Source organism: Plecotus auritus (assembly GCF_963455305.1).
Source record: "Plecotus auritus genome assembly, chromosome: 6".
NCBI lineage: Eukaryota > Metazoa > Chordata > Mammalia > Chiroptera > Vespertilionidae > Plecotus > Plecotus auritus.
In genome coordinates, this window is record NC_137773.1 from 30,445,018 (window position 1) to 30,473,004 (window position 27,987).

At 47.6% G+C, this 27,987-nt stretch overlaps 2 protein-coding genes across 5 annotated transcripts in view; one reads left to right on the forward strand and one right to left on the reverse strand.

Moving 5' to 3' along the window:
• Window positions 1–27,962, forward strand: part of PFDN1 (prefoldin subunit 1) — an 89,080-nt gene extending 61,118 nt beyond the window's left edge. The window contains exons 4-6 of one of the 3 annotated variants that reach the window (XR_013960840.1): window positions 3,124–3,323; window positions 4,222–4,278; window positions 27,521–27,962. Coding sequence is in view for 1 of the 3 variants with exons in the window: in XM_080672990.1 (XP_080529116.1) it covers window positions 3,124–3,207 (84 nt within the window). In the remaining 2 variants the exon portion in view is untranslated. Of the gene's footprint in view, window positions 1–3,123; window positions 4,120–4,221; window positions 4,279–26,881 lie in introns of those variants that run through there. The other 2 variants (XR_013960841.1, XM_080672990.1) reach the window with 2 other exon arrangements.
• CYSTM1 (cysteine rich transmembrane module containing 1) overlaps window positions 4,902–27,987 on the reverse strand; it is a 62,021-nt gene continuing 38,935 nt past the window's right edge. For both annotated transcript variants that reach the window (XM_080672991.1, XM_080672992.1), the window contains exon 3: window positions 4,902–5,385. In XM_080672991.1, the coding sequence (XP_080529117.1) occupies window positions 5,279–5,385 (107 nt within the window). In that variant the 3' untranslated portion in view covers window positions 4,902–5,278. The remainder of the gene's footprint in view (window positions 5,386–27,987) is intronic.

Below are 27,987 nucleotides of genomic sequence, written 5' to 3' on the forward strand. Positions count from 1 at the left end.
AGACTACATGGCTTTTTGAAAAGACCTTGCCTTTTACTTCTGAGTAAAAACCCATGGAGGGTTTTAAGTGTTAAAAGATGAGTCTGACCAATGTGGAGAAGAAACTCAAGGGGGTCAAGGGCAGAAGAAAGGAAACCACTTATGGGGCTATTCTATTCATTCATTATGGTCAGATTCTGGATACAGGATTTGTTGATTGATTCCATGTCAGATGTGACAGAAGAGTCAAGGATGACATCAGAGTTTCTATCTTGAGCAATTACATGAATGGGGTTGTCATTTACAGAAATGGGGAAGGCTGGGATCCATAGAATTTCTGGCTTGACTAAGTAGTTTTAGGAAGAAGTTGTGGAGATCCAAGGAGAAAAAGTTTGACTTAATCATTGGTTCCTTCATTTTCTCCATTGTTTCTGAAAGTCTGATTTGTATTTGGGGTCAATTCTACCACAGTTTTCGGTGGGGGGATGGAGATAGGGTTCCATGGTACTAACTTTTAGGGATCCTTACCCATGCCTGTACAGATCAGTGTGGTCAGAGGCTCTTTGTGGGTAGATTCTGTCCCTGGTGCATCCCTCATTTCAGGTGCTATGTTGGTTTCCTAGGGCTACATAACTAATTACCACAAAGTGGGTGGTTTAAGACAACAGAAATGTATTCTCTCATAATCCTGGAGGCTAGAAGTCCAAAATCAAAGTGTTGCAGGGCCCTGCTCCTTCGGAAAGGCCTAGGGAATAATTCTTCCTTGTCCCTTCTGAGCTTCTGGTGGTTGCTGACCATCCTCATCCTTGGCTTATAGCTGCAATCCTCCACTCTTCTACCTCCATTGATGCATGGCATTCTCCCTTTGTATCCCTTTGTCTTTGTGTGGCCTGGCAAGGACACTAATCATTGGATTTATGGCCCAGCCTAATCCAGCATGACCTCATCTTAACTCGGTTACATCTCCAAAGACCTTTTCCAAATTAGGTCCCCGTCACTGGTTCCAGGGGTTAGAACTTCAACACATCTTTTTATGAGACACAGTTCAACCCACAACAGAGGCTTTGATCTGGGTTTGATTACGAGAGTCTTTTGGGCTTACATGTGTTTGAGGATGAGATAGGACCTATTGAAATAAAGTTAGAAAACAGGTCCCTCTGGGCTAGGGATGCCCCATCTGTTGGGATGAAAAACTTTTTTCTTGTCTAGCAAATTTAGGTAAACTGAAGATTTAAAAATAGACAAGTTCATTTTGCATTATTTTTTGAAACTTGAAGACTTTAGGATAAAATCATGAAGTCATGTAACTGGAAGACAGAAGGACTAAAAATTATAAAATGAAGAATTTTAAAGGTAAGAATCACTTTGATTTTGACCTGAATTGAGGCCTGGGCTATAGGTAGAAAAGCTCTTGCTGATGTTCCAAGTTTGTGGTTTTGCTGGTTGGGCAGCAAGTTGGCAGAAATGGAGTGCCGCACACCTGCGTCCCTGAGCCCTGACCCTTGGCTGACTGCTGCAGAGTACAACCGTTTGTCCACTAGCCTTTTCCTTAGATTCCCACGGAGCTGGATGCTACATGGCACTACTAGCTGCTGCTCCCCTTCCGTGCAACACCCAGTACATACACATTCTTCAGTGGTGTGTCAGGCGTTTATTAGTATTTTTCTTTTTAACTCACCACAAGTACAGTCTAAAGGTTGTTTATCAAAGAAAGTTTAAGTTTCCACTCTGGTATCACAATGATAGGACTATGTCAGGTCTAGCAATGTAATTAAAATTCTTTAGCAAGAACATACACTTGTGGCCAACAAGTTATATGGTTCTATGAGTTTTTATGGTGCTCCTGTTGTTTGTAAGGAATTGTGTGGAAGTTGGACAGATGGGAGATGGGTAAAGAGATACTGCTTTTTCTCAACTTTAAGAAATTTGAAGTAAGAAGACAAACAGGAATTAGAGGTTCACATAAAAACTGATAAAGATTGGTGGATGCCACAACATTTGGCACCTGCAGGGGAAAAAAATCTCTAAATGTATAATAAGTATCTGGCTGGAGAGTGGGAGAAGCTAGAGGCAGGGATATGTAGTGAGGTTAAGTGGCACAGGCCTCGAGTGATAGTGGATTCATTTAGATTTTCCTGCGAGGCCTATCAGACCAGGCTGCTCACCTGTCCTTTGCCCTGGCCTTTCCCTGGCTCTTGGGCACTCTAGTGGTCAGTGTGAAGCCACAGCTGCTCGTGTGAAGGAGTAGGTTTGAGAGAAAGGCACTGGCCGCATCTGCACCGCCTGGGCCAGTGCTGTGCATTACTGGCTTAGTCACACACATCCTTGCAGGGAATTTTGAGTTTTCCTCAAAAAGGGAGCCTTCATTTCATGTCTGGTAAGGGGAATGCAGCCACAACTATGTCTTCAGGGCAGGGACCAGTGGTGAAGCCACCATACTTCTGGGGTGACCACAGGGCAAATAATGTACAGACATCATTTCCTTTGACTAATCTTTTGTAATCCTGGTCCAGATGTGGCTCCTGAAAGTAAAGTTCTTTGTCTAAGTTGAGATTTTTAATTTAGGACCCAGATGGGGAAGGAGGTAAACTTCCAAAGGGTCTGTTTTACTCAGTGTGTCACTGTCCTGGATTCCTGGCAGGCAGCAGTTTCATTAGAAAAGCAGATTTCATCCTGACTCATCTGCCAGGGTGAGATGTGTGATACAACTTTTTAGGACTCATGAAGCCTGTCATCTCACTGGACAGAGCAGAGGGTACATGGTCCATTCGGCAGTGGTGGCGGCTACTGGACCTGGCTGGGCCCATGGAAAACCTTGAGAGACAGTCTGCTATGGGGCTGGAGCTTTGTCCTGGCATTTCCTGGCCTTTGTCTGGTGTAAATTCATGTACCCAGACGCCTGTTTTTAGAGTCTACTTCCTTCTAGGGGAAGAGTGCTACTGCCTTCTACAGCACGCTGCTTTCTGTACCAAGCGACCTCCTCCCGCCGTGGGTCAGGGGTCAGGTGTGTGTACCTGGCTCCCAGTCAGCAACATGCTCCTGAAGTCACTGTCACAGAGGAGAAGCCATGACCACTGGGCATAAAAGTTGTATCTGCCAACCCGTCCCATTCACCCTAACCTTGTTTCTTACCTCACATTGCAGCAGAAAAAATCCTACCTGGAGCGCAGCGTGAAGGAAGCTGAGGACAACATCCGGGAGATGCTGATGGCACGAAGGGCACAGTAGGAAGCCTCTAGGGAAGCTTTTCCTCCTGACCCCTCCCATTCCTGGCAAGGACAAGGGGCTCGTGTAGGGAAATAGCCTCTGCTGTACCCTGATGGACGTTTTATCTGGATGGCCTGGTAACCCTATGTTTTCTACATCACCCTGAGCCCCTTTCAAACCCCAAGCCCATAGTTTTTATCCTGGCTCTGCCTGCCATCTCTGCCTAAGATACTCTTCTCCCCTGGGGGTGAGTCCTGAACTCCCAGGAGAGGGGAGATGGGAGCCAGGACAGGTAGGAGAGCTGTGCCCATGCCCGCCCCCTACTAGTCATGCTGGTCAGACCAATAAAAGGCATCTGTGCCACTCTGCTAAGTTTGCTTTTCTTGAGCCGATGGATGAGAACAGAGAGGCAGAGGCTATCTCTACCTGAGCTCCTCCCTGTCCCTCTCTGGGGCTGGGGCCCTGCTCCTTCTGCATCGAAGTCGTCCCCATTTATTTTTTCCTCTCTGATCCTTCAAGTAAACCCCTCAAGCTCACAGCCTCCATAGAATGTGCAAGTAGGAAAGAAAGGAGACCAGGGCATAGCTGAATTTAAGTGAGGACAGCAGTCTTTGGTGGCAGTATGCCTAAAGATTCCTTTCCTGCTTTTTCCCAAACATCCCAAAAGAAAATTTAATAAGCCAGAAGCACCTCCAAGACTGTCTCCCTTTGGTCATAAGGTGGACACTACATCCTGAGGCCTCTAGAGGCTTGGGGGCGGTGGTGTGTTGGAGCTGGCTTATACTGGCTCAGGAGAGCCAGTTATTCAGTTTTTAGGAATTTTATTGCAAGCCAGTTGTTAAATACATCCATTATTAAAAATTAAATTATGTAACTTTACAATTAAATTATTAAAGAACAAGGGTAATAAATACTCAAAACATCTAATAATTAAATCTGCCTGTGATCTATGTTTTTGAGGTTAACAGTCTTATATCTGGACGGTGGCACCACTACATAACAGTGTACTCTTGTGCTTCTCTTCCCAACTCTCAGGACATCATGGGAACTTGAAATCAGCTATGGTGCGACCATTTACTCCACAGAAATCAGGTGATGCTACAAAATCGTGGCGTTGTGTTTATTTTTAAGGAGAGAGAACTGGTAGTTAAATATTCATAAGCATATAACTGCTTAAAGGGAAGGTGGGCAGGCAGAGGAAGGCAGGGAGTTGTCAACTGCAGCCTCTTGGGGCTGGCAGGGCAGGCCCTTAAGGGAAACTCTGACTTGCTGCTCTGGTAGCTCAGCGCCACCCTGTGGCCAAAGCTAAGATGGGTGGCATGGTTTACTGATTTGAATTATGAGTGTGTGTGTGTGTCTGTGTGTCTCAGCAGGAAAAGAAAGCTTTGGGTCTGGCCGGACTCTGGACTCCTGTTCTCCTTCCTGCCAGAGACAGCCCATAGTTACCAACAGGCCCTTTCCTAGGCTCTGGGTAAAAGTGGCTCTGGCTCATTGGTGAGCCCATCTTTGAATGGGACTAGGGAGAAAAGGCTCGCTCGGCGAGGGCCCCATGATCTGACTGCAGGCCCCAGCCTTGGACCTAGTTTCCTAGTAACACCCACCCTGCTCATACAGAGCCAGAATGAAAAGGCAAATAAGCCCCTCATCATATATTGGACAGCGGCCACTAGCTGAGATACCCACAGCTTAAATTTTACCTGGAATAATTCAGACAGTTGAAGTTTAGACAAATTTATTGAAACATACAGGGTGTTAGCAAAGAAATCATTCAGTGATATATTATGCCACTACCTTGAAAGTATACTTTAAAAATTATAAATATATATTTCATAACTAAGCCTTTGGCCAAAAAAATAAAAGGGAAGTCATTTAGCACATTTGTGAAAGGCCAATAGGAAATTAATTTTGCACATTAGAAAGATACAGTCACTGGAGTAGACGTCAGTAACCCCGGCTAATCTAGAATCCCACTGGGTTGAAGGTAGAAGTGTCTGTGCAGAGCTAATCATTTATTTTAGCAATCAGAAGAGATGGGGCAGGCACAGCTGTTGGAGGTGGCGGAAGAGCTGGCAGGACAGCAGGGACAGACTGGTCAGGTGAGCATGTCCCAGAGACAGCAACAACAGAGAGCAGTCCAGCATGCTGTGAGGCAGGAGGATGGGCCCAGGTCATCTCTTCTTTGGTCTTCTACCACATACACTGGAGTGGAGAGAGGAGAGAGGGTGAGAATGAATGGCACAAACCCTGGGCCCTACAGAGCCCATGCCTCCCAGACCAGGTGCCTTTCTGCTTATGCTGTTGTGGATAATGAAGGGAGGAAGGGGCTGAACACCTCAGCTACTTCCCCTCCTCCTCAGGACACTGATTCCTGCAGGGACAAGCACTAGGGAACCTATACTGCTGCCTGGCACCAAGGCAGCCAGAATTTAGATAAGAAATGTCCATTGCGATCTGGCCAGCATTAACTGACCCAACTTGGTTTATAAACCAAGCAACACTATTAGTATGTCCCGTACCCTATAGAGTTCTGGAGGAATGTTTCTTTAGATACCATTAAGCCCTTTCCCGAGAGAGAGTAACAAAAATCTCCTAGAAAGGTGCTTTAGTCCCTAAAAGAATAACCAAGAATCTTAGTTTTTCATACCTGGGCAATGAACAGTATCAGAATGTGCCCAACCTCTAAACTTTCACACAACACCGTGGAAGGCAGGGATGAAAATCTGGTCCAGTGGGAGGGACGCCCGGAGCCTAACATGCTTCCTCTGTCTCAGAATGGAGATGGAAATCTAAGCCCTGCCAGGACTAAGTGCTCTGTTAAGGGATTTGAGTGCAAAACAAATCCATCGGTCAAGAAGGACCCCAACCACCCTTTACTCGTCAGCTGATTTGCGGCCTCTCTTCCCGTAAGGACATCCTTAAAATGCTGATGGTCAACCCTGGTCTCAGAGAATCTTTTAAGAAAATCTCAAAACCACCACCATCAGACTTAGTTTTAGGCAGTTAGGATTTTAAACTTTCTGAAAGTTCACGAATACATGAATCTTATAAATTAAACCAGTCATTTGGCAATCTTCTTTCAGTTCTATTTTTTGCCTGTCTATTTTTATACCTCCTCTCTGGGTAACTTCCTCTCTCTGGAGCCTGGTATAGTAGCTAGAATATGCCGGGTTAGTAGTAGCTTTCCAAGTTTCTCCCATTGTATCAGTGGCCCGCCACCGAGATATCCCCTTCCCTTCTCTTAATCTCAGTGTGCTTTCATTTGGCCCCACTCAGCAACACAGGCAAAGTTGTTCGGGGGTCTGGGACACAAGGCTCATCACCATGAAAGCTTAGTTGAAGAGAAGATAACCCATTTGTTCTGAGGCCTGATAAGGTGTGTTACCTGACTTGGTCCTACCAATAACCTTGAGATAGGAACTCCAGGTTTACAGAGATTAAAGTTTCTTGTTCAAACACACATGGCCAGGCAGGGGCAGGATCTGAACTCGGGCCTTTGACAAGCTAGGCCTGCCCAGGTCAAACTAGGATAGAAAAGGGAGTAGGAGTGAATGGGCTCTGGACAGTCCTCTCTCACACCAGCCAGAGCCCACCCTACCTACTGAAGGCCTGGGCACTCCAGGCTCGAGTCACTGCAGCAAGGTGTCACCTGCCATCTGCCTAGATGACAGGTCCAAGTCCCCAATCTCCCTTGACCCTGCCTGGACAGGGAAACTGAGGACACAATTGGCTGTGGAACCCCTTGAGTAATCCCTTCCTGTCGTCGCACTGGCTCTGCTGCCCTGGGATAGAAAGGCCCCCTCCCCTGCCAGCTCTAGAAGTAGCCTGCTTGATCCAGGCCTGAGACCCAGCCCAAGGTTGGGTTTCCATGTGAAAGATCCTGCTGTTTCTCTTAAGCTGCCATTTATTGAGGTGTTCACAGATGTGCCAGGACCAGTGCTGAGGCCTTGCATACACAGTGCCACTCAGTCTTCCCAACCCTATCCCCCTCACCGCTTCTCTCCTGTCAGAACCACTGAACCGCAGGCAGCTTAGTCAGGAACACAAAAATGTCCCTGTCTCACTTCCTCTATCACTTTCTCCTTTAGTTCAGTTTGTCCTTGCCAGGGTGTATTTCACATGACATACTCCGAATCCTGGGGCGATAAGTACTCTGAGCTCATTACTCCCAGACACTGTCCACAGAGGTTAGAAATAATCAGTCTGGCTGTAAAACAGAGGACTTAGACCAGAGGACTGCGTCGGCCTCCACAGGGGTGGTAAGAGCTGTACATACCTTAGAAACCCGAATCACTTATTTCCTGGAGCACCAAATCTTCCAAAGCCCTTGTGACTTTTTTCTTTCCATTAGCTGAGGACAGAATCTCTGCCCCCAAACTGTCAAGAAGATGGCGTGGTGGAAGAGTACACGGGGCAGGGCAGGTGTGGAGGTAAAAGTGACTTGCTCTGAGGAAGACCTCACAGTTCCTCACAGCGTACCCACTGTGGGGCCCAGAAATGGCATATTTTACATCTGTATCTTCCTAGGTGCCTTACCTACCTGGAGGGTCCGAGGAACTGCACCCCCAGAGGGTGCCTGCTGCACTGAGTTGCACGGCCTAGTCTGCCCCGGGACACCACTGCTCCTCACCTTCCACTCGTCCCCATCCCTGCCACCCAATGGATGACTCTGCCTGAGAGCTCCTACACCACCCTGGTTGACCTGCCAGTATGCAGCCCCTGCTGCCCCAGTCCTGGGCCATGACACCCGTCCTGGATACTCGAAGCCAGGGGACGCATGTGCACTGAAGTCACTAGCAGCATTGGTTACAGCAGGGGCTGAGGCGCAGATGATGCCAGTGTACATATTCCCTACCCAGGTCACGTGGCCTTCCTGGCCATGGTCTCTTCTGGAATGCAGGACAAAAAAAGGGGCAGAACTATGGCTATGTAAGATGTTAAACATTAGAGAAAGCTGGGTGAACACTATACAGAAACTGCCATTTCTGTAACTCTTATGTAAGCCTAAAGTTATTTGAAAATAAAAGGTTTAAAAAAAAAGGAGGGGGCAGGGAGGGTGGGTCAAAAAGCAGTGGGGGTTGGGAGCAGGCAGTTCAGTCAGTGCCCAGGTACAGGGACTGCTCAGATTGAGCTCCTTGGAGATCAAGTGCCCCACTGTGGGCAGCTTGGGGACAAAAGGGTAGGGCCAATCTGTTTACATACACATCAGCCACAAGGCTAACCCACCTATTTGCTGTCCATGGGTTTGGTAGCCAAGACCACCCTGTCCAGCCAATGCCAGAAGCCTGTGCCCTGGACCCAGGCAAGAAGGCACTGAAGGGACTCTATTCCTAGAAAACTGCTGTTGAATTGGGAGATCAGGTTCATCTTACCGGCTTGTCGTTCTTGGCCCCAAACAGCCCGTCGGCACCAACCCTCAATGTTTTCAGCTCCAGCCCAGGGTGGGGCCTACCAAGGGGCTTTGCCATGTCAATGCAAGTGGAACAGAGAGGGAGAGGGGGTAAAGAGGAGGGAAGGAAGGGGGATATGAGCATACAGTGTTGACCCAGAGGCCCACACTAGGTCAGAAAGGCCCAGGCAAGTCTTAGGTGCAGAGCAGCTTCTGTCAGAGGCTCCCACTTACCCTCTTGCCTCTGTGCTGGAAGCAGAGTAAACAGAAAAAGATGCTAGGAGGCCTACAGCCCCTGTGCCCAACTGCCTGCCCACCAAGCCCTGGGGTCTTTACAGGGCCACCAGCCTACTACAACCTGGCCAGACACACAAACCTGCAGCCCAAGTTCTAGGACTGCCGTAGTGTGCAACCGCAAAGGTGCCATTCACAAAACCTGGTTCTGGGCAGGCAAAAGGCAAGTGGAGTTCCAGGCCACACAGGGCCAGGGCAGAGATGACTCACAAGAAATGTGAGCAGAGGCCTTTTCGGCTGAAGGCTCCTCAGTCAGCTCCTTCCTGGAATCTGAAACCTTCACTTGCTCAGCTCAGACATTTTAAATGATTAATCAGATGCTGTTGGTAATGGAGTCTTATAGCCCATCACTTTGTGAATGCATCTGTACATAGTCACAACCCAGGAAGGCTAATAAGGACGCAAATAAAGACTGGGGCCTGGGGCCTGCCACAGAGTTCTGACATCTGGCGCCCTCTTGCTCTAGAAACTTAGGAAGTTGCACCTTGGCCTCTTGCGGCCCAGACCAGGAATGGCACTCAGGGCTGCTCCTCAGTTGCTAAGACCACCACAGTCACTGCACTTTCCAAGAAGTGCCCCCAGCGAAATGACAGCTTTGCTAGAGGCAGGAGGCCTGGAGCCTTTGCTCTCCTCAGCCCACATTGAGAACCTAAGTCAACAGAGACACCCATTCAGCCTTTCCGGAGGTATCAGAGCTGGAAGGTTGGATTCTGTCCCTTCCACGCAGGGGCAGAGGGAGAGCACACAACTTGTCATGGATGTACATGTGTAGTGGGATCAGTTATTACTCAGCACAGGGGGCTGCACTGGCGAGAAAACATGTCCTGGAGGCAGTGCCACTGTGTCACCTGTGCAAGCTCGTGAGCATCAGGTTAAGTATGCCGAGGTGGGGAGAGTGCTGGGGAAGAGTGGCTAGGAATAGCAGAGGCAATGAAGGTGTGTAATTTTTACTGGAGGTTAAGAGCAGGAGAGGGTAGGAATATCTTCCACTTTCCTCTTCCTCCACAGGGAGGTGGGGTAAGGGGCTGGCTCAGCCCTGGCCCTGGTTTTGCAGCAGCAGCCTTTGCCTGCTAAGCTTGGGGCCTTCCCCAGGCGTCCAGAGTATGTCCCCAAGAGAGTCAGGGCCCACTGCCTCAGAACCACCTGGGAGATGGAGTGAATTTCAGGGTCCTTCCTGGCAGCCACTTGGCCATCTCCAGGCAGGCTAGTGGGTGTGCTGACCCAGAACAAGGCATTCCTACGGGTGGGTGGAGGAGAGGTGGCTGGACTATCCCCCTAAAGAGATCCACTCCAGATTTTCCTTGGCCGCCCCCCCCCCCCCCCCACTAGGGTTGCTTCATTGTTTAAGGACAGTATCTATGTACGGGGCTTTGCCAACTTCCACTCCTGATGCTGCCACTGATAGGTTGTGTGACCCTGAACAAGCCACATCTTCCCTGTGCCACCGCCTTCTCACTTGTAAAATGGGAACAGTAGAGTCTAAGCCTATGTTTTATGACAAAAACAAGACAAAGTGCTTGGCCCAGGGCCTGGCATAAAGTGAAGGAGGGAGGACTTCATAAATAGGAGCCACCGTGTGGTGACATCCTACAGAAGAAACCACCACAAACTTGGGTTTTCTTATTCTGGGTCTGTGTGAGAGAGGGGCCTACAGCCAATCCATGCTCAGGTTAGCATTTGTATGTGTGGCCCCAAATCATCACAGGATGGCGGAAGCGGAGGACCTGGCAGTAGTCCATGTTTAGCACAGCTGCTCTCAGGGAATAGGGAAAGAAGAACCCCCCACCCCTGGGGGCAGGCTGTGTGTACTGGGAGGCAGAACACACAACTTCAGCTGTTGAGACACCCCTCAGAGTCTAGAGGGTGAAATATTTAGGAACATTCCGTTTCCTTAGATCAGTGGTCGGCGAACTGTGTCTCGCGAGCCGCAGCCGCAGTTTGCCCCTCTGTTGACTAATGAGTTTGCCGACCACTGGGATAGGGGCTTAATCACAAGGAACAGCAGCAGCCTGTAATTATTGGAGTCTTAGATGAAGGGTGTAAGGAAACCCTCACATACAGTAAGTATGTGAGCATTTGCTGAGATGTGATGAGTCTGTGACTATCATTAAGACAATGTCAACACTAAGGTCCACAGGAAGTGAAACATAATAGGAAAGAGAATGGTCAAGTTAGAAGGGATGTACGTACTTAAAGGATTAAAAACTGAAGAGTAAAGTGTTTCTCCTTATGCCTTAAAAAAAAAAAAGGCCAGCCCTAGCGGGTTTGGCTCAGTGGATATTGGCTCAGTGGATAGAGTGTTGGGTTGCAGGCCAAAGGGTCCTGGGTTCAACTCCGGTCAAGGGCACTTGCCTTGGTTGCAGGCTCCTCCCAGGCCCAGGCCCTTGTCAGGGCTTGTGCAGGAGGCAACCAATCGGTATGTTTCTCTCACATTGATGTTTCTCTCTCTTTCCTTTTCTCTTCTACTCTCCCTAAAAATCAATGGAAAAATATCCTCGGGTGGGGATTAAAACAAACAAAAAGCCAATCCTGTGTGATCAGCTCACAACTGAATCTCAAAAATTCCATCAAGAAAGAGACTGAATTTTGGGGGGACAAGAGTATCTTTCAAGAGGCAGCTTTCTCTCGTCTGTTTTTTGGTCTGGGAAAATAAAATGCAGAAATGGGGTAAAGGAGCTGACAGCATTTTCTGTCCATGGTCACAGAATATTAAAGTGAAAGGACCATCCTCCTCCTCCCACTCTTTCACTCCCCAAATGGAGATGCTGCAGAAGAGAAGAAGGTTGCTGAGGAGCCCGAGCAGGGCATGTGTGCGAGAACACACAAGCACAGACCCCTTTCCTCAAATGACACAATGCAGTGCTGGAAGCTGACCAGAGATACTTTCCAGTAAAGACCATGCTGGTCTCCAAGCAGAAAAGTGGAACTCACCCCACTTAAATAACAGAAAATAAGCCCCCTCCCAACACACACACACACACACCAGCAAAAGAGGTCAAAACCAGTGTCCACATCCTTGCTACCAACTTGGGAGTTGGACAGACCCAAGCTGAGGTCCTGGCCCTGTTCTTCATTGCTCGGTGACCTTGGGTAAGTCATTTGACCTCTTATAGAGCCTCTGCTCCTCCTCTATAGGAAGGACATAGTTGTGGAGGCTCCTGCCTTATATAACTGGGAAATGAGGACCAAAGTGTTAAAAAAGATCAGTTAACAAACGGGAAATTTTCATCATGGGGATTCTTAGTGAGATCATAGAGTACATTTCAAATGTTATATTCACAATCTGATACTGCACTGTTCATGTCCATAAAACTAAAGAACTGAGATGCCAGGTGTTCCGGTGCAGCATCTGCATTCATGATGGCTGGCCTGGCAGCACCCCCCACCCCCACCCCAGGCCCAGAGAGTGCAGGGTCCCACACGGGCACAGAGCTGATTGAAGGGTTGAACAGCTTTGGGGTGGGGTAGGGTGGGGGTTTACCCAGATGAGTTTATAAAATGAAAGACGTATAAATAATTTTAGTTTTTTGTAAGTCTGAGCAGATAACCAAGAACCTCATGCCGGGAGAGAAGCAGCCACCAAAAGGCAACCTCAAATAATTTATTAGGTGATAGACCCACTTCTGTTGCACAAGAAGATTATTCTGGTGAATAATCTCATATATATACCCAGAGGGGAAGAGACACCTTAGAAGGACCCCTGTTCTTATTTAGTTCAGAGAGTAGAAAGCAGCTTTTCTTTTATTCTGAAGTCAGCCAAGAGACAGAGGGGATGGTAGGGCAATAATGGGCAGGTTGAGGCACGGGCAACAGGTGATTCCTAGCACCCCACTTCCGCTGGAAGTCTGCACCATCGCCTCGGACAAGAGAAGCCATGGCTGTGAGCTGGGGAAGATGTCACTGTAAAGACCAAAGGGGAGAGGGGTCAACAAGTATGAGAAGCCCCATGTCACGGATGACATTACCACAGCAGCAGGGAGGAAGCAATTCATTGTATCATGAATATATTTCTAATGCAGTGGGGCTGCTATGCCAGGCAGAAGAAATTAAGGAAAATCCAGAGGAAAAAAATCTGATTATGCCCAGAACATGACAGTTCTGTGACCCTATGGCAGAAGAGTAAAGACCTCGAGGCAGAGAGAATCCTCTAAGGATTTCTCAACCTGTGGGTTGCGACCCTTTAATACAGTTCCTCATGTTGTGGTGACCCCCAACAATAAAATTATTTTCGTTACTACTTCATAACTGTAATTTTGCTACTGTTATGAATCATAATGTAAATATCTGTGTTTTCCGATGGTCTTAGGCTCTACAGCAGCGGTTCTCAACCTGTGGGTCATGACCCACAGGTTGAGAACCACTAGCAGGGTCGCGACCCACAGGTTGAGAAACCGCTGCTGTAGAGCCTAAGACCATCGGAAAACACAGATATTTACATTACGATTCATAACAGTAGCATAATTACAGTTATGAAGTAGCAACGAAAATAATTTTATGGTTGGGGGTCACCACAACATGAGGAACTGTATTAAAGGGTCGCGGCATTAGAAAGGTTGAGAACCACTGCTCTAAGGGCTGGCAAACTATCATGATCCTGCTCACAAACTACTCTTTAGTTGAGACTCATGGAAACCAAGGCTGTGAATGATGGCTTACTGACCCAGAGCATGGCCAGGCCCACAAGCAACTCATACTAGTCATCTTTTCATGGTTGTTAGTACCACAGTGATATAGACCACATCTGTTACTGCCAGACTTCAAAAGATACCAAAGTAACCAGTCATAAGCTGGGCTTTAACTCGAATAACCACAACACAGCAAAGGAAGGCAGGAGCAGGCTGACTTGCATCATTAAAGGCTATAGCACATAGTGAACAAGCAATCCCACTGAAATACCCCTCAGACCCCATAATATGTAGATTTAATCCAATTCTAATAAAAATCCCAGCAATATTTTTTTGTGGCTAAGGTGATTCTAAAATGTATGGAAAGGCAAAAGAAGTAGAACAACAATTTTGAAAAAGAATAAAGTTGGAGGAAACCCACCATCTTTAAGAAAGATCCTATTTAACAAAAAGGTAATATGCAAATTAACCGTCACTCCATCACAAAAGACAGTGGCACCCATAGCCACAAGATGACGGTGCCCAGTCCTCTCAGCCCTGCTGGAGTCCCCCAGTCCTGGGGGAGGCGGCCGCTGAGAGCAGGCAGTGTGAGCAGCTTGGCGGAATGCTTGCTTTATCGCCATGGCAACGAGGCAAGTGTTCTGCGCCCAGCCGCAGAGAGCCTCTGGGCAGCGGGCGCGGAGCGGCCAGGCCCCGCAGAGAGCTACTGGCGCATGGATTCGTGTGCGGGGCTACTAGTTTAATATAAAGCTACAGTAGTCAAGACAGTTTGGTATTGGCAAAGGGAGAGACACACAAATCAAAGAAATGGAACAAAGAGGACAATAGACCCACAGCAACATAGTCAGCTGATGTTTGACAAATATGCAAAAGCAATTCAATGGTGAAAGGGTAGTTTTTTTCAAACAAATGTTGAAAAAATTGGCATACAAAAAACTAAAAAAACCCTCACATTTTATATAAAAATTAAACCAAAGTGAATCATAGATTTAAATGTAAAACATAAAACTGTAAAACTTAAAAAAAACAAACACACAGAAGAGAATCTTTATGACCTGGGGTTAGGCAAAGAGTTTGCAGACCTGACACAAAAGCATGCTCTAGAAAAGAAAAAAAAAATCAAAATTGAAAACTTTGGTTCTGTAGAAGACACTGTTAAGCGGATAGTCTCCAACAAAGAACTTAATATTTAGAATTAATAGTAAAGACTCAGCGGGAGATCCAAGATGGCGGCGTAGGTAAACACCTAAACTGCTGCCTCGCACAACAATTTCAAAACTACAACTAAAAGACAAAACGTCTATCACCCAGAACCACGGGAAAGCTGGCTGAGTGGAAGTTCTACAACTAGAAGGAAAGAGCAAACAGCATTGAGGGGTGCACAAGCGCTGAAAAACAGGTACAGAGACGCGCGAATTGGGCTGGCGACGGGTGACTGGGAGCGCTGCTGTTTTCAACCCAAAGGGAGATAAGCTCCCGATTACTCTGAACTCCAGTTTCTGGGGAGACGCGGGGGACCCAAACTCCTACGGGGAGAAGCTGGACTGTCTGCCGTGGGGTCGGAAAGTGAGGGAGGCTTGCTTGCAGGGCTTCGCGCAGGAACAATTGTTTATTGTGCTGGGGCGCGGGATGCAGAGCCGGCTTACTGGCAGCCATCGCTGTTTGCCACGCCCTAGCCTAGTCATGCCCCAAGACCCCGCCCTGCACAATCTACGAACCCACCCAAGCTCCAAGCAGCGGCTTTAGCATATGAATGGCCTGCCCTATCGCAGTTTAACCTAGCAAACTTGCAGCCCGGGTCAGACAGCTCCAAAACCTCCAAAACCCAAGCAAAGAGGAGAAAACTGTAGTTCTTGCTGTAGCTCCTGCTGGGTGGCCTCAGACAGTAGCTGACCTGCACCCCATTGGAGATCCAGAAGCCAGTGTACCTAGTGGTCAGTGTGAGACACCAGATTTCAACTCCTCACATCCATAAGTGACACAGTCAAGAGGCAGACTTAGTGAGCACCAAAGCCCCACTGAAACAAGTCCTGCACCATAAGCGTGTCTCCAACGCAGCAGTTCTTCCATTATAGACACAGCGGGTCCTCACAGCCAATTGGCTTGGAGATCAATTCCTCCCAGTGTACCAACAGCAATCAAGGCTTAACTACACCAAGACTTTGCACTCAGCCCACAAAGGGGTGTACCAAAGGCGTCCACCTCAGGTGATTGGGGAGGCTGAGCTATTGGCCCCTATAGGTCACCTACCACACAAAGCCACTCCATCAACACAAGGAAGCAGCAAAATGCGAAGACAAAGAAACGTCACAAATGAGAGAAATGGAGGAATCCAAACTAATGGATGACATAGAGTTCAGAACCACATTTATAAGGTTACTCAAGAATCTTCTAAAAACCGCTGAGGAACTTGATGAGACCTCCGAGGAGCTGAGTGAGACCTTCAAGGACCTTAATGAGAATGCCAAAAAAATGGAAAAGGACCAGTCAGAAATTAAGCATACACTGTCTGAAATAAAGAATATACAGAAACTCAACTGTAGATCAACGTACCCCAAGAATCAAACCAAAGATCTGAAATATGAGGAAACAAAAAACACCCAACCAGAAAAACAAAAAGAAAAAATCCAAAAATATGAAGATAGTGTAAGGAGCCTCTGGGACAACTTTAAGCGTACCAACATCCGAATTTTTGGGGTGCCAGAAGAAGAGAAAGAGCAAAATATTGAAAACCTATTAGAATAAATAATGACAGAAAACTTCCCCCACCTGGTGAAAGAAATAGACTTACAAGTCCAGGAAGCGCACAGAACCCCATACAAGAGGAATCCAAAGAGAACCACACCAAGACACATCATAATTAAAATGCCACGGGCAAAAGACAAAGAGAGAATCTTGAAAGCAGCAAGAGAAAAACAGTTAGTTACCTACAAGGGAGCACTCATACAACTGTCAGCTGATTTCTCGGCAGAAACTATGCAGGCCAGAAGGGAGTGGCAAGAAATATTCAAAGTGATGAACAGCAAGAACCTACAACCAAGATTACTCTATCCAGCAAAGCTATCATTCTTCATCTCTGAATGATAGCTTTGCTGGATAGAGTAATCTTGGTTGTAGGTTCTTGCTGGATAGAGTAATCTTGGTTGTAGGTCAGATAAAGAGCTTCACAGATAAGAAAAAGCTAAAGGAGTTCATCACCACCAAACCAGGATTACATGAAATGCTGAAGGGTGTTTTTTAAGAAGAGTAAGAAGAAGAAAAAGGTAAAGATAAAAATTATGAACAAAATGACATCAAATACATACCTACCAACAAGTGAATCTAAAGTGAATAAAAAATCTGAAGAACAGAATGGACTGGTGAATATAATAGAATCAGGGACATAGAAAGGGAGTGGACTGACAATTCTCAGGGGGGAAAGGGTGTGAGGGGTGCGGGAAGAGACTGGACAAAAAGCTTACACCTATGGATGAAGACAGTGGCGGGGGGTAAGGGCATGGGGTGGGGTGGGGTGGGGAATCAGGTGGAGGGGAGCTATGGGGGAAAAAAAGAGGAACACCTGTAATAATCTGAACAATAAAGATTTATTTAAAAAAATATATAAAAGTCCTGTCTTCCTGGGAAGAGATAATAAAAGCCTTTTAGAACCTCTAAAAAAAAAAAATAGTAAAGACTCAAAACACAGTAAGAGAACAACTCCATTTAAAAATGGGCAAAAGACTTGAACAGCCTGGCTGGTGTGGCTCAATGATTGAGCACTGATCTATGGACCAGGAGGTCACGGTTCGCTTCCTGGTCAGGGTACATGCCCCGGTTGCAGGCTTGATCCCTAGTGTGGGGTGTGCAGGAGGCAGCCGATCCATGATTCTCATCATTGTTTCTATCCTATCCCTCTCCCTTCCTCTCTCTGAAATCAATAAAGACTTGAACAGATACCAAAGAGTAGATATAAGGAGGGAAAATACATACATGACATCATTAGGCATTTAAAAAATGCAAATTAAAACCACAATGAGATACCACTATTACACCTATGAGAATGGCTAATTGAAAAAATATAATATCAAGTACTGGTGAGGATACAGAGCAACTAGAAGTCATTACCCTTGGGAATACAAATGGTACAGCCACTCTGGAAATCAGTAGCAGTTTCTTTTTTTTTTTTTAAACACATTTTATTGATATTTTACAGAGAGGAAGGGAGAGGGACAGAGAGTCAGAAACATCGATGAGAGAGAAACATCGATCAGCTGCCTCCTGCACACCTCCTACTGGGTATGTGCCTGCAACCAAGGTATGTGCCCTTGACCGGAATCGAACCTGGGACCCTTCAGTCCGCAGGCCGACGCTCTATCCACTGAGCCAAACCGGTTTTGGCAGTAGCAGTTTCTTAAACACATAATACTCCAGATACTCCACTCCCCTTAAAGGTGAAAATTAGGTTCACAGGAAAACCACATAAATTTATAATCGCAAAAAAGTGGGAATAACCCAGCAATAAAGTACCTTCCACTTAACAGAATACACACCAGCATTACACACTGATTTTGCTTGTGAGGCAGTATCCCAGAAGGGCAAACCTCATACAGCCCGACCCTCCCTGGGCTTGGCCCAGTGGTCGGCAAACTGCGGCTTGCGAGCCACGGTTTGCTGCTCTGTTGACTAATGAGTTTGCTGACCACTGGCTTGGCCACATGCACTGGAAAATCTGGAAAGACCAAAGGCTTTCAATTGCATTATTCCTCAGGTCCCCAGGGGTTCCATTAAAAGGTAGGGTGTGGTCCCTCATCTCAACTGCAATTCCAAACTAATCTGTTTCTCATACTGGAGTTGTATGTAAAGTTTCTTTTGAAAACATTAGAAAAAATCTGAAAACTCAGTAAGTCTGAAATGGCAGTCATGAAGGATCTATACTGTTCAGCAGGGCCTCCCCAGAGCATGGATAGGCATATGCTTGGTTACCTACATGATGGATCCTCTACCAACCAACACCCCAGGGGACACATTCTGCTTGAGGAACAATATCTTCTCTGTCTAGATTCAAAGCTGAGTGACATTAGCCTGACTCCCTTACTTGGTGTCTGGCCTTTCTGGAACCTGATGTGTTGTTGCATGCTTCTCTCCAGTTTAGCAAGGGTTCTACGTCTTCATGCCCCGCTGGTTCTTTGTACCTCTGAGCTTGTCTCTTCCATGCCTACATAAATGTCTGCTTCCCTCCAGACCTCAGGAGCCCTATCTCTGGTCCTAGCAGTCCTGTCTTCCTCTGTTGGTGTCCTTCACAGAATAGGAACTGGAAAGAAGTCTACCCCCCTCATTGATAATAGTGTGGTTAAGTCCAATAGACATTTCTGAGTTCTTACCTGATCACTCCCTGCTTAAATTCTTCTCTCCACTTCCAGGACACTCCATTCTCCTGGGTTTATGATCTCTGACGTCTCTAACCTATAAGGTTAGGTTCAACATCTACAGGTCCACTTTAGTTTTCCTTAAAGCTCAACCCTACATGCCACCTTTTCTTTTCCCTCCATATTTCTACCCAACTTGATCTCATTCACTCCCACAGTTCCAATTACCACCAATAGGCCAATGCCTTCCCCATATCTCCAGCCCAACCTCTTCTCTAAGCTCCATGATTACATGACATCTACACCTTGATACCTCAGTCTAATATGTTCAGAGCTCAACTTGATTTTCTTCCTCCAAACCAAACATATTCCTTTCCTTTGTCCCCAACCCCCACAAACATCACCACTAGGCATCTACTTCCAGTCAAAAGCCCAGAAGTCATCCCTGACCTCTCCCTTCTTCAATCTCTGTATCCAATCCATTACCAAGTCCTGTTGATTTTACTTGCAAATATTTCAAATGCATTCATGTCTCTCCATCATTCTCTACATGGAAGCCAAAGGGATCTCTCAAAATGCAAATTTGATCATGTCATCCCTTTGCTTGAAATCCTCCAATGGCTTCCCACCACCATGCACATGAAAAAATCAAAATGCCTAACTGGGGCTGTGAGCCCCTTATCTTGCTCCTGCCTGTTTCTCATCAGTTTCCCAACATCCAATTGCTCTCTGTCGGATGTGAGGGCGATCTGGCTGCGACATCTGTCACCTCATTGATCGCCAGGGTTGATTTGGCTAATCTGGCTGGCTAGGCGGGTGTCCCCCTCCTCCCTCACCGATCCATGTGCATCCCTCCCGAAGCTGAAGCTGCATGCTCAGTCGAAGAGGACGACCTTCCCCCCAGAGGAGAGGACCGGTCTTCAGTCAAGGGTATACGAGTAGCTGCGCTCCCCTGCTAGAACCTCCAAACAAGCTCCCAATTGCTGTCACGTCGATTCTAGTTTCTCAAATGAGCCATGATCTCTCTTGCCATTGAGCCTTTGCACCTCTTCATCCTACAACCATTTTGCCTGAGGACACTTACTCATCTTTCATATCCCTCCTAGACTGTGCAAGCTGGTCCCCCTTTTATGTTTTCATAGCTATACATATCTTCTTTTCATAGGAAAATAGACTGTCAATTATTACCTGTGGGATTTATTTAATGTCTACTTCCCTCCTTACAGTTAGCACGATGAGGGCAAGGATGGAGTCTGTTCTGTATGGTCTATCACCTAATAACCTGGCGCTGTTCAGCATTTACAGAGTGTATGTGGGTCCTTGTAGAAACTGTGGGTGCTTCCCTGGGAGTATGCGAAGGGCAGGTCGATGAACTGCTCCTCCCAATTTAAAGTGCCCCAAGGTAATGCTGTGATAAAACTGGGTTGGAATCTTCTAATCTGTGATCCCACTGGAGTGAAGAAATTATTTTTACCCAAAATGTAATATTTTAAAAAAGCAATTCATTCACAGTAGCATTAAAACTATAATGTACTGAAGGAGAACTCCAATTTTAAAACCAACAAAGGATATGCAAAAGCTATATGAAGAAAATTATATGACTTTATTGAAGGATTTAAAAGAAGACAAAAATAAGTGGAGAGATAACATGTTCATGATAGGAAGACAATCCTGTAAATATGTCAACTCTTTCCCCAAGTACTCTGTAAATTACATGTCATCCCAGTTAAAGCCAAACGTGGTGGTTTTCCACAGAAACTGACACACACACTCACCCTAAAACCCAGATTAAAGAGTGTAAGATCAAGAATAGCCAAGAAAATTCTGAGGAAGAAAATGGGCATTTGCCAGGGCTGGGAAGATGTTTAACATACCAGACTTCTGATTCTAGCCCAGTTGTTTATGGAAACTTGGACAAATCTCTTTTCAAATCAATGGGTAAAGGATGACCTAATCAATACATGGTGTTGGAACTATCAAAATGGAAAGAGAAAGCCAGAACTTTATCCTATACCATGATCAAAAATAAATTTAGGTGGACTAAAGATTCTATGTAAAAAATTTTAGAAGAAAATATAGGCTTATCTTTATGTTCTTAGAATAGAAAGTTAGTTTTCAAAGACTAAAACACATAAAGCAGGAGGGAAAGATGATAAATATGACATTTAAAAACTTTCATACTAGAAAATATACTGTAAGAAAGATTAAGAGACAGGGAGAAGGTATTTGCAAACCTATAAAAGTAACATACGAGTGTGTGGAATATTTAAAAACTCCCTACAAATCAGTAAGAAAAGACAAACAAATAGAAAAAAAAGGGGGCTAAGAAGATAGAAAGGCAATTCAAAAGATTTGTAAAAGCAAATCACCAATATATTCAAGGTCACTAAAAACGAGGGAAGGTAAACTGGAATAGTGAGATACCATTTCACAGCCATCACAGGTGCTAAAATTTAAAAATCTGCACATTAGGTATTTGTCAAAGAAAGAAAAAATGGAAATTGTGCGGCACTAGTTGTTTATTCCAGTTACAGGAGGCAGCACGCCTGGAGGGAGCACTTGGGTCTTGGCTGCTCAGTCCAAGTTGTCCAGGAGGCAGCAGCAGCAGAGGGCGGCCCAGCACGCAGCCAAGGCTGCCTGACACCCGGTGTCGTCCTTCTTCCTTTCCTGTTGCAACACATACACTGGGGGCAGGGGAGGGACAGGGAAGGGCAGGGGAGAGAGAGACCCAGTCAGGGGGCAATATGAGCAGCAGCATCCTGTGCTGATAGCACTTAGCACACAACCAGTGGAGACATGTTGGCTGTCTCCCTCCCTCTCCAGATTGCTGCTCCACCAGGGGGGAGCCATGCCTACCTGGTTCACTGGTCCAGTGCCGCCATTTCTTGAATGTGTAAATAAAGATGACATCTGTTCAGCAACTGTCAGACCACTGTTTCCTGACACCTCCCCTTCTCTGAAACCCAAACCAGCACCTTTCTTGATACTTGACCAGTGATCCAGTTTGCAGCGAGCCCTGGCCTGCAGCCTGATGTGGCAGGCACTGGCCGAAAGCTTTATATATTATCTCATTTAATCCTCACAACAGCGCTGTGTTACTATCACCGTTTATAACTCTCAACAGTTTGCAAGAGTGTGAACTAGTAGAACCCTCTGAAAGAAAATTGGGTTGGGGGGTACACACAACACTGATCCAGAAAACCTGTATCTAGAACTTTTCTACCAAAATAATTCTGGTGTTTAAAGATAGGTGTACGCTGCGATTGCTACTGTATCAAAATAACCCCAAACTATCAAGAACCTCAATTTCTGTCACCTGGAGACTGATAGCTAAGTCAATGCATAGCACATCAGAGGATACTTAGCAGCCATTAAGAAGAACTAGGTGGTTCTTCCATGTTGCTAAGAAATTAAGCAAGGGATAAAAGCAAGGTAGAGAGCAGTGCTTTGTTTTATTTGTACAATGAAAGGATATATATACACACAAACACACATAAACACAAGTTTCTGAAAGAATACAAGAAACTTAGAGGTCAGGGTGTGGGAAGGAATAGAGGCTTTTACTTTGCATTTTACATTTTCTCAAATCCAGGCTTGTCTGATTCCATAGCCACACTCAGCTGCTCCTCTCCTGTCATTGGGCCTGGTTCTAGCATGCTTTGGATCTCTTCTAGCCTCTGCCACAAGTTCTAGCTCCAGGGATTTTGGGGGCAGCTGGCATTGCCTGACCTGGGCTCCCTGGTGACACTGGCCTCATTCCAGGCCTGCCTTCCCATACCACTGTTACCTAGACACTGCCCTGTGCCCAACTCCACCTAACCTGTGCTCCCGGTTATTCTTGCTCCTCTCATGGCCTGATCTGGCCCCTGTGACCCGGAGTCCCACCTATCAGATGTGCCTTCAATGCAATTCTGACACCTCCCTCAGGCCTTGCTGACTTTCAACCCTGGCCAAATGCTAGGAAGCAGCAGGTATATCAAATGGCACTCCTCCCTCCAGCTCAGAGACCAGAACGCCCCGCACTTATGCAATTCCTAAGGCTGAGCCCCATGAGGCAGGAACTCCCCCTCCCCCTTGCCAGGTCCCAAACACCCACTGCCAGGGTCCCTTCTACATGCCCCCCCTTTCCAGCAGCACTGCTGGCGGCATTTCAGAATTTATCAAACCAACCCCAGCCTCTTCACTCACCTTTTGGGTTTGGGTTTAGGTTTGAACAGGAGCCCACCTGAGCCTGGTCCTGGAGAAAGGGCACCAAGGGAGCAGGGACTGCCAGTCTCTGCCTCTGTAAACCCCTGAGGATTCAATGGCCTTCTAGGTCCCTCACCAGCCCCCAGCTCTCCTGTCTCTGTTCACCCATGAGGGCGAACACCATGCGCTGGTCCTCTCCGTTCCTCAGCAGGGTCCCTCTGTCAGTGAGGCCCCACACCTGCTATCCACCTCTGCCAGCGTGTCAACTCAGCGGTACCTGTGTCAGGAAGTTCAGTGCCTACTCATCTGACCCTGAAAGCAGTGCCCACCCCACCCCTTGGCCTTCTTTTGACACTGGCAATACATACTCAGTGGGCTCACTGTCTCCTTTGTCTTGGAAATATCCCTTCCACATTTCTACTCTGCCTCTAGAGCCCTCCAACACCACCATGGATTGCTGGGACATGGGCCAAAACCTCCTCGGCCCAAACACCTGCCTACTGCTCCTAGACTCAGCCTTCATCATTCTTTTCATCATCGGACTGAAGTCTGTAAAGTCCTGCACACTCTGTGGTCCCACTGCATAGAGGAGGCAACTGCAAGAGGGGGCTACATGGTGTGGCCAGAATTTACTAGAAGGTGGTATTCACATGTCGGGGTTTTTTTGTTTTTTAATGTAAGTACACACATTTTAATTTATTCTTTTTTTTTTAAATATATTTTTATTGATTTCAGAGAGGAAGGGAGAGGGGAGAGAGAGATAGAAACATCAATGATGAGAGAGAATCATTGACTGGCTGTCTCCTGCATGCCCCCTACTGGGGAGCAAGCCTGCAATCTTAGCATGTGCCCTTGACCAGAATTGAACCTGGAACCCTTCAGTCTGCAGGCTGATGCTCTATCCACTGAGCCAAACCAGCTAGGGCTTAATTTATTCTTACACACACATACATACACACACACACACACACACACACACACACACTAGAGGCCCGGGGTGGGGGGGCATCCCTCAGCCCAGCCTGTACCCTCTCCAATCTGGGACATCCCTCTCACAATCCAGGACTGCTGGCTCCCAACCGCTCGCCGGCCTGCCTTCCTGATTGCACCTAACCGCTTCTGCCTGCCAGCCTGATCACTCCCTAACCACTCCCTTGCCAGCCTGATTGACACCTAACTGCTCCCCTGCCAGCCCAATTGCCCTTAACTGCCCTCCCCTGCAGTCCTGGTCACTCCTAACTGCCCTCCCCTGCTGGCCTGATCACACCCAACTGCCCTCCCCTGCAGGCCTGGTCACCCCTAAATGCCCTCCCCTGCAGGCCTGGTTCCCCCACAGCTGCCCTCCCCTGCTGGCCCAGTCACCCCTAACTGCCCTCCCCTGCCAGCCCAGTCACCCCTAACTGCCCTCCCTGCTGGCCTGATCGCCCACAACTGCCCTCCCCTGCTGGCCATCTTGTGGTGGCCATCTTGTGTCCACATGGAGGCGGTCATCTTTGACCACATGGCGGCGGCCATCTTGTGTGTTGGAGTGATGGTCAATTTGCATATTACCTCTTTATTATATAGGAGGTATATATATTTAATTTTTAATATTTTTAGAGAGGGAGGGAGAGAAACATCGATGTGAGAGTGAAACATTCATCAGTTGCCTTCTGCATGCCCCCTACCAGGGATTGAGCCTGCAACCCAGGCATGTGCCCTGACCAATAATTGAACTGGAAACCTTTGGGTGCACAGGACAACACCCAAACAACTGAGCCACACTGGCCAGGGCAACAATATATTTATATTTTAAAAACAGAATATGTATAAATATGACTAAACAGTAGGGCTCACGCTTGCAGACCTAGCCACACTGGTAGGTACACTCCCACTGTTCTAAACTTAACTTCCCATCAAGTCACTCCTTTACTCAAAAACATCTGGGTTCCTCCTTCCTACCCACTTTCTCTTTGGCCATCTAGACTGTGCAGTCAGAGCCAATGGATCTGTATCCAGCGATGATCAGCAACCCCGCTACCTGGCCCTACCCATAAGGTCCTCAGGTCTCTCTTAGCTAAATTCCCTTGTTTTGCAAGACCCAGATCAACCTACAAGGAAGGCTGCTTCTCAGCCCAGTGCAGATCAGCCCTGACTCAGCTCCTTTTAGGAGGCTTTTGAGTGCTCTTTGGGAAGCTCCTTTCATGAGTCAGGGAATCCAATTCTAGGCACATGCACAGCGTGAAGGCTAGTACTTGGCTGACTAATAATCCAAAGAAAAGTGTGAATTCTTTGCGCTGAAATTCTGGGCTTCAAGCACTAAGGCCTGTAGGTGGTGGTTGTGGAACTCTGGTCTCTGGAAAGTTGGTGAGGACAGTTTTCCTGTGAGGCGGCAGGAGCCAACTTAGGGCTGTATTCACAGAGCATACACAGAGCTGCCCTGAACCCGCGGCAGTGCTGAGGGCTGCAGTGGGCAGGGTGTGCATCGCACATGCCTCGGGGGTCAGGGACTACCCCGCCATGAACATACAAAACGACATGCCTCGGGGGTCAGGGACTACCCCGCCATGAACATACAAAACAACAAGCTGCAGCGGGCACCAGCTGTGCTCTCAGAAAGGCTCGTCCCACTTCTCCAGACCGCACCCCGCCCCCAACCCCTTTACCAAAGCCCCTTCCCAAAGCTGGCCCAGGAACACTTCTTCCCAGGAACCTGAGGTTCAGCAAGAATGTGTGTGTGTGTGTGTGTGCGCGCGCGTGCGTGCGCGCACACACATGCACGTGTGTGTACAGTGGGTTCTCATCAAATTCTGGAGAGAAGCAGGGAAGGAACCCTCCCTAATTGGTACTGTCACTCCAATCCAGGTCACACTTTCCAGACACTATTCCAATTTAGTGGGAGAAACCACAATTAGGATTTCAGAACAGAGATTTTAATCAGACATATCAAATTGGATTTAATAGACTCATCCACTAATTTGCCATGTAACCTTGGCATGTGACAGCCTCTCTTTGCCTCAGTTTCCTCTGCTATAAAATAGGGGCAACATTAGTAATATACACCCCACAGGGTTGTTGGGAAAATTAAGAGACCAGCATGTAAAACACTTAGCAGTGCCTAGAACATGTAAAGCAGTCAATAAATGTTCATTGATGTTATTACTGTTATTCAAATGACAATGACCCTTTAGGCAGACCCCTCCCTGACTGAGTAAAGAGCAGGCCTCTTGTAGACAGATCCAGACAGGCAGACAGAAAGAGGGTTCACCCGGACTCTGGGGAGAAGCCTCAGAAATAAACAAAAGGTGAGAAGGCAGAGTCATAGGCTGTTCTGGGAGCAAAGGCCTGCGAGACCAGCGGGGCCTCACGGTCTGAAAGAGATAACAGAGGGCCAGCCCACCTCCAGGAGACCCATGCTGGAGGGGAACTGCCAGGAACTCAAGGTCCTGCCCTCCCTACAGCTCGTGCATGCACATACACAATCCCTTCACCTTGCCTTTGGCCTCAACCAACCACATGGCATCAGAACCCAGGTTCAGGTTTGGGGAAACATGGTCACATCTTTGAGAAGTAAGACAGGGAATTCAGACAGGGCTCAGGACAGAGCAGCACCCAGGGCAGCAGGCAGGGAGCTGATACACTGAGCCTGGGACAGAAGAGGGACCTAGCTAGCATGAGAACAAACAGGACAGCAACACAGGGGCTGTGACCCAAGTGCCACAGACAGACCTGCATCCTGACTACCAGGCCCATGCCTCGTGATAACCTGTCCCATCACTGAAGGCCCAGGTACCCCAGGCTTGGTGGCCACGCACCCCAGCAGGAAACCACACAGTGGGCCTCACAGGCACCTGCCTAAACCATCTGCTATTTCTTAGCTTCCCCGTACAGACACTGACACCCATGAGCAGAGACACCAGCCCGCCTCCAGGATCTGGCTGTGCACCCCTTGAACGACCTCTTCCTCCTCGCCCTGCCAGAGGAATGGCTCTCCTGCCCCTTAAGGGGCAGAACAGTGCCCCTCTCCATGTCGGCTCCAGGAACAGCTGCCTGATTCATTAGTGGGACCCTCCCAGGGTCCAGGACAGAAACCTCGCGGAGGTTGGGTTACTGCGTGAGAGGCTTTCCCCACCTGACACAGACCTTTCTGCTCCTCTGAGAAGCATCTGATCCTGCTGTCTGGCAAACGCCTCCCTTCATCCTCCTGCATCTACAACAAACCCCCAAAAGGCAACCAGCCGGGGACTAAAACTGTGGCCACAGCTAAGCATGTACTCATGCTTTCTCCACTCATCCCAGCACAGACTCATCTGCACCCCTTCCTTCCTGCTGGGTTCAGGCTCCATCCAGTTCAGCTTGCCCCCAACTCGGGTCTCCCCTTCACCTCCCTGACAGTGTCTTGACCAGTAAAAACTGGTGTTGACAGTGGTGTCTGCAGTGAAGCTCCAAAGAAATTAAAATGGGTTGGCAACAAGATATCACTTGAATCCTATCCTCTCCCCTCCCGGCCCCTGCAGCCCTGTGCCCAAGCAGTAGGAGAAGGCAACAGTCAGCCTGAGAAGAGAGAAAAAAAACGCAGAGGATTCCTCCTCCTCCTCCTCCGCATCGCCACGCTGGACAGTACCCGCCACTCAGAGGTTCCCAGCATCTCCTCTGAGGCCTTCCTGACTGAGGTCAGCCCATCAAGAACTTTCTGACTCTGAGCTGCTGCTACCGCACTATCATTACAATCATTTGAAACAGCCTCAGGAACATCAAGCAGTCCTTAAGAGGAAGGCGGCACTGAGACAGAGGGGGCCAAGGGAAGTCTTCAGATGAAAAGGGCAGGCTACAGAACAGTACACATTACAGAGCGCCCAGGTCAGAGCTGGGGGTAAGGACCGGAGACTTTCCCTTTGTATGCCAGCAAGGTGTTCCTTCCTATGTCACTGGAACAGAATAAAAAAATAGGATTGTCTCAGAAATGGCTGGTTTATCTCTAGGG